General features: G+C 32.7%; 1 protein-coding gene across 10 annotated transcripts; it reads left to right on the plus strand.

Annotated features, from left to right (window-relative positions):
- The first annotated feature begins 5831 nt into the window (after positions 1–5831).
- LOC107405430 (protein Iojap-related, mitochondrial) lies at positions 5832–10397 on the plus strand. Of its 10 annotated transcripts, none has more exons than XR_007238477.2 (7): positions 5832–6145; positions 6243–6283; positions 6404–6533; positions 7376–7623; positions 7841–7928; positions 8332–8457; positions 9809–10397. XR_007238477.2 is itself a non-coding variant. In XM_048465899.2 (7 exons), the coding sequence occupies exons 1-7, from the start codon at positions 6061–6063 to the stop codon at positions 9824–9826; spliced, it is 708 nt and encodes a 235-aa protein (XP_048321856.2). In that variant the 5' UTR covers positions 5834–6060; the 3' UTR covers positions 9827–10397. The 10 variants fall into 10 exon arrangements, 7 of the variants coding, with proteins under 7 accessions (XP_048321855.2, XP_048321856.2, XP_060668848.1 ...); XR_009634943.1 differs by lacking the exon at positions 9809–10397 and adding an exon at positions 8823–9159; XR_007238476.2 differs by lacking the exon at positions 9809–10397 and adding an exon at positions 9161–9507 and having other exon boundaries at positions 5833–6145.
- The last annotated feature ends 955 nt before the right edge of the window (positions 10398–11352 follow it).

Raw genomic sequence — 11352 nt, forward strand, 5'->3', positions numbered from 1 at the left:
TTCTCTGTATGGGTTGGACTTTTATGTCATTTTTTTCCCTCATTTTTTTTTATTTTTATTTTTTTTTATAACTAAAACTGGGATTCCATTAAAACTTAAAAAGGGCAAAAAAGATACCCAGACTCAAGTAGCTACCTTAGGGTTGCATTCCAAAATCATACAATCCTCAAAAGAAATAGGCAAACAATTAAGATTAATAGGGCCAGTAAAGCATTGGTTAGCCGCCCACTAACTTACTAAATGGGCAAGCCTATTAGCCCTCTTGAGGGCCCAAACAAAAGATACATTTACAAAGCTAGAAACAAAATCAAAGATGTCGTTAAACTATTATTTAGACATTGAGTCACTGTTAGAATATCAAATTCGAAACACATGCCATTCCAGCTAAATGTTGAAGCAATATGCATGGCCTTCAACATAGTAGCAAGCTCCGCCACTTCAAGGATGGCAATATGCAACACCTTCCCTTTGTCATTGAGGGCCACCACAGCAAGAAAGCTTCCACTGTTGTTCATAGCCGCATCTGAATTAATTTTGATCATGCGAACAGGGTCGCAGCTCCATCTTTGAAGACCCAAAACATTTACATTCGAGATGCTTTCCTTTTCATCACTCCTTTGTGAATCTTTTTACCCTTTAAACTTTTCCTTTACCACCATCAGTGAAAGGTCTGTACTCTTAGCAACTTCTTTATGAGTAATTCTATTTCGAAGCCATCATAAATATTGTAGTACGATAGCACTATACAAAAAAAAAAGTTCTCCTTGTCTTCAGGGTCGACTGGGAGAACTCCCATTGGGTCAACTACACAATTTAGAAAGGAAAATAAATCATTACAGCATAAATTCTCCCATCTAATGCTTCACAAGGTAGCAAACCAAATCCTCTTTGCAACTTCACAGGAAAAGGACATGCACTTCACTCTTAATACTCTCACATCCATGAAAGCAATTGAAACAATCCAACTCAACGCCTTTAGAAACAAGGTTCAACAATACCAGGAGGCCTAAATTGGCAAGTTTCCATAGAAAGAACTTTGTCCTTTTGTGAATAAGGCATCTCCAAAGACACTTCCATGAACCCTCACCACTCACTTTTCCCCAACTTCCAAATTATAGGCGACTTCAAGCTAAAAGAACCTAACTTGGTGCCTGTCTAAATTATCTTGTCATTCTAAAGGTTTTTTTCCCAGGACATTCTCTTAATGTTCTCAATTCATAATAAAAAAGACCAGATAGGTACTCCCAATTCCAATCTCCATTACTCAACTTCAAAAAGCTTACCATGCTAAAGCTACCAGGGGGGAAAGGGGTTTTGGCTTAGGAAAAAAATATAAGTTGTTTAAAACCCAATGATCTTTACTTTTACACCCCAAACCACAGCCAAATGCAATCACTCTTCTTGCTACACTTCATAAAGGTAGAGTAAGGGAAATAATTTACCTTAAAGGCTTAAACCTAGAACTTCCTCTCTTCAGTAGCTAAACACCATCCTAACTATGCTATCAAAGCTCTATTGAATGTCCATAAATTTTTAAGCTAGAGGCCGGCTCTTCTCTTCGGCTGGCACACTTTATTCCAAGCAACAGGGGTAATGCCTCCCGAAGCTTTAGTTTTATTTTTCCATAGAAAGCCTCTAGCTAGTTTCTCAATGTTTTCACAATAGTCTTTAGCAAGAAGGAATGATGACATAGAGTGAAGAGGTACAGAGATGGTCACATGCTTGATAAGGGTAACTCTCCCTATTTGTGACAATAGTTTGGCTTTACACCCTTGAAACCTCGTCTCCACTTTTCTTCTGATATGTTTCTCTTCACAAAGAGCGGGAGCCCAAGATGCTTCGCTTTCTTATCAAGCTCTTTCATCCTTCACCTATATTGGCTCTGTAGAAAATGAGAATGTCATCCGCAAAAAAAAAAAAAAAAAAAAAAAAAAGATGAGAGATGGTGGGGGAGGATCAGATTAACTTTACGCCATTAATTTTCCAATTACTCTCCCATTTATGCAACATTCTAGATAGAAGCTTTGACATAAGGATGAAGAGGAAAGGGGATATCAGATCGCCTTGCTTTAATCCCTTTTCTATAGGGATTTTACCACAAACACTTCCATTCAACAACAGCTCCATAGATACTGAAAATATGCAATGCAGAACTAATTTTACAAACCTATCGAAGAAGCTAAATAGAATTAGGATTTAGGTCAGGACAACCAAGTTAACCCTGTCATATGCCTTTTGCATATCCATTTTGATCCCAACAATTCCTCTAAGGCCTTTTTATGTTTCATAGAATGACCAAAGTAGAATTTTCTCCAATTGAACATCCTAGAATGAATGCAGATCGATCAACTTCTCTAGCAAAGGCTTAAGATGGTCTGCTATAAGTTTTGAGATAATTTAATACAGCATATTGTAGGGTGATCAACTGGAGATGCTTAAACTCAGTTGCACCATTTAGTTTAGGAATCAGTACTACAAATGACCGATCATGTCCCTCAGAAGGAGCCCAGATCAAAAACCATTTTGCACTATCTTTACAACATCGCCCCCCACTATACTCCAATATTTTTGAAAAATGAAGATGGCATTCCATCGAGCTCATGGGCTTTGATGAGATGCATATTCCTCACTACATTCTAGATTTCAAGCTCTGTCAGAATGACTTCTAGACTTTCATTCTCTTTCCTAGATAACAGTTGGGAATGAATTTAGAAAGTCTTTCACTTCCCCTAATCCCATTTGTTTTAAATAACTCAGAGAATTCATTAATAAAAAAGGATCCAATTTCTTCTCTAGATTCCTTCTACACCCTGTTATTATCTTTTAGTGCTAGGATAAAAATCATCCTCATGTTAGTAAGTATCATAGCATCGAAGAACTTTAAGTTTTTGTCTCTTGCAGTGAGCTATAATTTCCTAGACTTTTGCCTCCAGAGGATTTCAATCTTTTCTTCCACTCATCAAGCTCCCACCATGCTTTACACTTTTTGGTTAGAACCTCCTCGGAAGGACAGAGCCATTGAAGCCATTGGATCTTCCTTTCAGGCTCATTCACCCTTGATTGGCAAAAGCCAAATACATTCTTGTTCCATTTTCTTAAAGCCAGAGGTATACTATGAATTTTATATTTGACCGAGACAACATGGTCTCCAAAATCAGCACTTTTCCAAGCTTCACACACCACATCCTCGCACATAGGGTCTTGTGTCCATAATGATTTTGCCTTGGGTTGGTGATCCAGAGATAGGCTAAGCTAAATTGGAACATGGTTCGAACTTGCACTAGAAAGGTGAAGAATCCCTACTTGGGTAAACACGAATATCCACTCCGAACTGAACAACACTCTATCCAAACATTCTCTAACATTTTTTTTTCTCTTTATATTAAAGGAGTTTATTTGATATAAACTTTTAAAATACTTTTACAAATTTTTGTACAATAAAATAGTCTAGGTATATTTAATATAAACTTTTAAAAGATTCTATAAGAGTTATGAAGTATTCTATATAAACTCTTAATGGTTTTTAATTGTCTATAAATGTAAAGTATATTCAATTAAAATTTTAAAAGTCCATAAAAGTCAAGTATTAAAATTATCAATGATTTTTATTAACTTTTTAAAATTCAAACTTTTATAAACCTTTTGATTGAACAGTATAAATATTTACCTTATAAATTAAATACCCCCATCCACCTTTAAAATTTTTGTAAATTTTTCAAAACTTTTAACAATGCATCCCAATTTTTTTTTTTTTCCTTCCTCCAACTTAAAAATTTATTGGCTTGAGAATGCAGCCCATTATATTTTCTTTTCCAATTTTCGTATTGGTTTAAAGATGAAAAGATAAATAAATAATTAATAATATTTTTCGTTTACTTTACCAAATAAATAAGTAGATTTCACGCTTACATCATTTTGATTCATTAACTTTTTTTCATGTTGTCTATACTTTATTTTACTTATCTCTCTAGGGCTCTAATTCGATTTTATTTTGGAAAAAAAAAATTTGAATTTACAGGTTCTGGTCATTATTTTTGTCCCCTTTTTTTTTTTTTTTTTTTTTCCCTTTCTTAAACAAACAATTATTGTTCTTTTAATATATGATTTTATATTCCCAAATATATATACACATATGGAAGTGCAATGAACTTGTGATTTGAATAAAAAAAGGGGCCAGCTACACCTGCTTTTTCTTTTTTGTTTTGTTTTTTTTTTTTTGGCCCGCCCTTAATACTTATGCTTAGTATGTAACAAAAGTAAAATGGTTTCTGAATTTTTATGAATTTTTATTGCTACTTTTATAAATAATTTTTGATTTTTGAAGTGGCTTATAATTTTTTCAACCCTTTTAAGAATAATATTTGTATTGGCAAGAGAAATATAAATTTTTTTTATTACAAATTGTACATTATATTTAGAAGTCAATGAAAATCTATGAATATCTATCAAAATCTTTTAAAATAAAATTTATAAAAGTCAAGAAAAGATTTTCATAGTTCTGTAAAACTTTATAAAGCTCTATTAAATCTGCAAAAATCAAGTTGCTTAAAAAAACAATATATTTTAAAATCTAAATTGAACAAAACCTAAATTTGTAGTTCCAAACTTAATATGTTCTTATTGTATTAATAAATAAGAATTTATATGATAATTTAACAAATGAGTTTGATTTTATTTATATCCAAAAAGCTATAATGGGTTATATCTTGTTAGAAATTTAACACCACCTTGCACAACACAAATTTGTTTCAACACAATAGGATGCCCAAATTTTCATACAGAGACATAAGAAATATAAAATAGAATATAAGGAAAAAAAAGTTGCTAGTCTATTACCTACTGGTAAAATTTTCTAATCAGGATCAATATACTAAATTATTTTAAATTTTAAAACTTCACCTAAAATTCATCAAGGATTAATAATTTTTTTTTGAATAAAATAAAAAAACAGTAATACTATAGGCATCAAAAGATTTACTAAATTTATGTATTAGATGATATGTATTAAAATATTATTTATTAGTATATTTATATAACTTAAATGTAGAAAAGTGAATTTTAAATGAATAAATAAATTAAAAAAATAAACTAATTAAATATTACTATATCATTTATTAAATATTTTGATAACTCTAATATTATTGATGTAAAAACACTGTTTTCAAATAAATCATAAAAATCTATATGGCAATAACCAATGTGGATTGAAGATATTCCTCAATTTATTGTATGATGCTCATTAAAATGAAAAATGTTTTCTTTATACATAAAGAGCGTGTTTATTCAATTTTAAAAATAAAAAGATATAATACATTAAACAAGTTCAACGTGGCCCATAATCAGTATTGGTCTTGATTCCACTCAAGATAGAAACAAAGAAGTTACTCACACGTTGTTTTGGGCTTTTGTGTTTTGTTTTTTTTGTTTTTTTGTTTTTTTGTTTTTTTTTTTGAAGTTTTAATTTGTAGTAATTAAAATTTGTTAATTTCTCAAATAAATATAAAAATAAAATATAAAAACCGTTTTAAAATTGTTTTAATTTGTATTTTTTATTTTTTTAAATATAAAAATAAAATTTGAAAACCATTTCAAATTCTTTTTAATACGTTGTTTTTATCTTTTCCCCTTAAGTTTATTACTAATTAAATTACCAAAAAAAGTTTAATACTAATTGGGATGTGTAATACATTTAATTAATGCTAACTAACATTTGAAATAATTAAATTATATATACAATTAGATAAAAAAAAAATTTAAAATGTAAAATTTAAAAAAAGGCCCCGCAGCCCATAATAAATCAAAAGCAAATTGTAGCCCACAAACCAAAACTCAATATGGATAAAATTTGACGCTAATACCATATTGGTTGTCCAAAACTGCTTCCAATTATTTTCCCGAACCTCTCTGCAACTCAAAGCGCCGCCGTTTTAACTCCCTGGCATCTCTCGCGCAGTCCATAGCTTCCTCATTTCCTCCATTGAATCAAAGGTAGCACAGTTGCAAACTGTAAAGGATCGAGCAGGTTATTTGCTAGGTTTTTAGATTATTATTATTATTATTATGGCTCTTTCAACTTCCAGAACCCTCTTGCGCTCTTTCGCCTCCTTATCTCCCTTTGCCCGCTGCTCGAACTCTACTTCTTATGGTAATGATTTCTGACTTTTATTTATTTATTTTTGAATAATTTTCTTCTTTAAATTGTTATTTATTTATTAAATATATTTTCAATGACCATTTTCCAGGAGATAGCTTATGGTCCTCAGAGCCTCGGGCAATTTTCAAAGTACTCTCTTTTTTTTTTTTTAAGTAAACCCATAATTTTATTTGGGCGTTTCTTTTTGTTTCTTGTAGTCCTTTTATTAACAGACATTATTTCTTGTTATCAAATTGATTTTGAATGTAGGGTGGGTCATATTTCCTTGCTCAAAGAAAGCTCTCATCAACTTCTGTCCTAAGTCTTGGATCAATTGAAGGTGCATTTCCTTGTGAGTTAATGTCCACAAAACCTTTGGTGGTATCAGATAGAAATATAGGTATATTGGATTATGACAATTGAAACGTTATGTCCCACGCTTGAATTCGAGGCTTGATATATGAGATCTGTAACAGAATGTTAAGCAGTTAATTAATCAAGGGAAGCACAAGTTAGCTGCATGAGCCCGTAATGTCTCACCCCTTGTATTTGTAACTTGTAGAGCATTTCTAATTTAGCTAGCTCCTTATATCCACTATAGGAAGAAGAGACTACTCTTGGGTAACAAATTTGGAATGTTTGAGCAAATATACACTGTGGGTTTGTTTAGATGCTAGACTGTATTTCACTATTTTTTTGTTGGATTGGATGGTATTCACTATTTTATAGTTGGATTGGATGATATTCTGTTGCACGTAGAAATGGGTTAGTACAGTATTTTGGACGGCTTGCATATGTTTTTAGTTAACACCGTGCATGTAGAACATGCCTTTGGCTTATCTCTCAAGGAATTCTTTTCTCCACTCTTTGGAAAAACGGATGTGTAATTGCGGTAAAGTCATGCTGGACAGATGAAATGAAGATATCAAAAAAGCATTCAATTGATATAACATGACAATCTTGAAAATAACTGACCATGAAATAGCTAGGTTATTTTTTATAAATTTGCACATGGATATATGTAATAGTCCTTTTGATATTTAAGGTTACATATAATACATGACATTTCTCCAATCTCATGAAATATTATAATGTATACTTTTGTAATACTATTGGAAATAATAGTAATGTTAAACATGGTCCAGATATCTCTCCCAATTCTGTTGCTTCTATGGTAATTTCCATATGGCTTTTTATAATCTTGATATTTTCCTCTCTCACTGTCACCTTCTTTGGTTTTAGCACTTCTTCAAGAATGGAAATTGGGATTTCCAAGTCTTAGTCGTGCATTATACTGTTCTACTGCCGACTTCAAGAAGAATGAGCTTCTGGAACTTCAGGAGGTTGAGAAGGTTTTGAGCGATGTGAGAGCTGACAACGTCAAGGTTATACCAGTTCAAAAGCACTGTGCTTGGGCTGATTTCATGGTGATTGCCACGGGAAGGTCTACTTGGCATGTTAAGAACATTGCTCAAGCCCTAATTTATAAGGCAGGTTTGTTAATTCTAATTTCAAGTACCTATGTGGAATTCCATTTGTTGATTAAACAAAGAAAAACAGAGTTTGAGCTTAACCAAAACGTTTACTTTTTCTCTTTGTTTTTATGAAACCAAGTAAGCTTTTTTCCTTTTTGTTTTTCTAGAAAAATAAACAAGAGCATTATTTAATCCATAATTGCATTTCTTTTTTTCTTTTTTATATGAACAGGTTAAGCAGAAGCAGAAGGGGGCTCAGCGGTTAATGCTCCCTAGTGTGGAAGGACAAGAGGGAGGAAAGTGGATTGTCATCGACTCTGGTATGTGCTGCTCTTTTTACTAGTATAAGCTTATACTCTAAAATTGAACTGGTAATTTGTTTTATAATCCCATAAACATACTACAAAACAATTTTCAGACTAACTGACTCTTAATTCACATAAAAGTTTTTAGTTGGTGAAGTTATTTTCCAGGCCAGGATTCGATTTCCAATGTTTTATGTTCTAGTACTCTATATCCTTATTGAAAGTTTCTTAGATTAGTAATTGTTTTCTTAGAAAGCAACCAGAACAAACTCTAAGTATTACAAATATGAAAATTTGTCTTTTTAGAATACAATCCGTTTTTTCATGGTCGTCAAATATGTGCTTTTCTAAGGCTAATTATTTTTTTGATCATAGCTTCATGTATTGCTATGACACTTCTTTTCTCCTTTCTTTCTAGTTTTTAAGAGTTATGGTCATTTGTTTAGGCAAAGTGGTAGTCCATGCGCTTGATGAGAAGGCTAGAGATTACTATAGTTTGGAGAGTCTCTGGACCACAGGGACTTCTGAAAAGGAACCAATCCAGGTAAAATATGGAAATCTATGAAATGCCTCTTTTTTCTTTCCTTCTTATTATTCTTGCTTTCAAGAGGCGGAGGTGGGGCTTTGGTAGTTTGGATTTTGCAGGCTGTACACACTCACATCAACACCATCCATGCTTTCACAAACAACTTAAAATGCACGCACAAACATAAAATAAATGACAACTTAGTTTTATCTTTCCACTATGAATTTACTGACAAAGAAACAATGAAGAGGAATTGACAATGGAAAAAGATCTCAATTTTTATAGGAATAGCTAGGGTATGGAGGGAGTGTCATAGTAACTGAATTGCTTCATTTTGGTATTTACCACACCCCATCCTTTTTCCTATGGTGATTATGTGATAGAGAAGAGATCATAACTTCCAAGCTTGATGGGGAAAATTTGTAGTGTTAATCTTTCTGGACATGAGCTTGTCATCATAATCCACTTGGATTAACGCACTTTTGAGTTCCTTGCGGAAAAGTAATCATTCCCAGTGTTGAAGGCATTTGATGACTCGTTGCTATCACTTTCTAGGGTACCATACGTACAGCTTGTTTGCTCTTACTTTTTTCTGTTTTCAGGGAAGAGTGGATTGGGGTTGTAATTTCTTTTTTATTTTCTTCAACTGCTAAAGGCCATTCAATGTAGATTCAAATATTTCACTATCTGTTTCTTGAATTCTCTTCGTAATTTTTTTCAGGATTTGGAAAAGGCTTTAGTAAAGATTCGTCGCAAGAACAATTCAAAGAAACAGGCTAAAAAAAGTGCTTAATGATCAAATTTTTGAAGGAGGGAACTTTTGTGTTTTTTGTTTCCTTGCAGTTTTATTGTAGATTTTATATGTAAAGCGGCGTGCCTTTTCTTATGTAGAACTATAGTCTAAGCAGAAGAGGGAACCAAATGAAAGCCAAAAATTAGAAAAGAAAAAAAGAAAATGGAAGCACCGGGTATCTAAAATTTGCACAAGAATCCTCTCAATTTCATTGTCAATATTTTAGAACCAATAGTCAAAGTTATACCATGCCATCATTATTCACTTGGAAACAATCTAATTATGCATTAGTTGATGCTGATATCCTAGTACGATTTAGAAATCAAGGAATGCAATTTGGGTTAGCTAAATTGGCCATGTCAATATTTCTAAAGGTTAAAGAGTTGTTCTATGCCATCATTATTAATTTGGAAACAATCTAATTACTAATTAATTAGTGCTAACTTTGGTCTATAATTTATAATATATATATATATATTTTTGGTGAATTTGTATATAATTTATAAACAGATTGATTAATTCCAAATCTTTAGATCGTTTAAGGCACATAATGCTATCGTTTTTATCACCTTCCAGCTTGTGGATCGCTGCTAACCCCTAGCCCCAAAGATCAACGAAAGAGATATTAAAGACAATCGTTTATAAACCAAGGTTGGCGTGATGAGCAACTGAGTTGGGAGGGTTTGATGTGAGACATTAGTGGCAATTGGCTGCTTTCATAGCGGAGCTCACCACAACAGCGGAAGTAATCATATTTTGGAGGCTAAGGTATTTAAGGTTGAGTGGGTTATATACGTGGATGGATCTTCAAATGTTAATAAAAGCGGAGTTGGAATATTGTTGAAGGGTCCAAATGGAGACCTAACTCTAAAAGTTATACAAAATCTATTTATTAAATTAAAGCTCACACAATGTAAAATAGTAAAAACTCCATTTATTCGATTAGTTCGTTATGCATCTCTTAATCATATCAAACAGTTAAAAAACCAACATTGTGTTTAGGGATAGTCACGACCACCTCCTCAGATTATGGCCACCGAGTATACTATGTACCAGCAGACCTTGATCGGGTTTAAAGTCTTTCACCCAAGAGAGAGAACAATCCTTACTTATCAGTGACACATTAATTTTATTCCATATTTATAGTTTAATATTTGTTAGTTTATGCTTAAATGTTATGGAAAGTAACTTGTGTGCTTTTAATTTGTAATATAAGGAAAAGGAATTTCAAGAAAATAACATCAATTTTCAATTCCTTGGCTCGATATGGTAGGAATCAAAATATAAACGTAATCAGACCATCATTCTATAAGATTCCAAAAAAATTTCTGAAGATTCTCGAGAAAATTCTTTAAAGATTCCTAGTGGATCCCAAATTCAATCCTACCAATACCTGTGCAAAAAGTCTCCTCTCAGCTTTAATTTGGAGAAGAGCTGTGTGGACATGATAAAAAAAACTCCATGAACAAAACTCTTCCGGATGGTCAAAGTGCAGTAGAATCTCTAACATGAAAAGCTTAGCTTGTACAATGAAATCAACCAACCTACTAAGCAAAATAATGATGTACCTGCGTGAAATTCATTAAAAGTCTCAAATTCCTAGCATCCATAAATAATCTTTCTTGTTGACCTGAAGCTGCTGAAGCATGATCAAGTAGTCATCTATATTCTACTGCAAGCCGTCCAAATGTTGGTATTCATTGTTGGGTTTTATGCTAGATGTCAATTTGATCTTAAGGAATTACATCTTCAAGCAGTTAAGAGAATAATCAGATATGTGGGTATAGCTTCCAATTTCGGTATTTGGTACTCCATACGCTTTTATAGCAAACTTTGATGAAGTTATGAGTTAATAGTTCAAAACCCAAATACAGTGCCTGCTAACACATGCAACTTTACCGCCAATCACGTGCATTGCGTACAACAAAATCCACCTCCAACCCTCAGTTGAGTGTGGAATGGTGAGAGCCGATCCACTGATCATCTCGGGATGCTGATTGCGGTGGTGACCCAAGCTCTTTGATGTCAAGGTAGTCCTCTAGAAGTGTTGCTGGCGATCAAAGGCAAGATGAAATACGCTATTTTCCCAATATTTAAAGGGTATTCTCTTGTACTAAAAT

This window comes from Ziziphus jujuba, chromosome 11 (genome assembly GCF_031755915.1).
Source record: "Ziziphus jujuba cultivar Dongzao chromosome 11, ASM3175591v1".
Classification (NCBI taxonomy): domain Eukaryota; kingdom Viridiplantae; phylum Streptophyta; class Magnoliopsida; order Rosales; family Rhamnaceae; genus Ziziphus; species Ziziphus jujuba.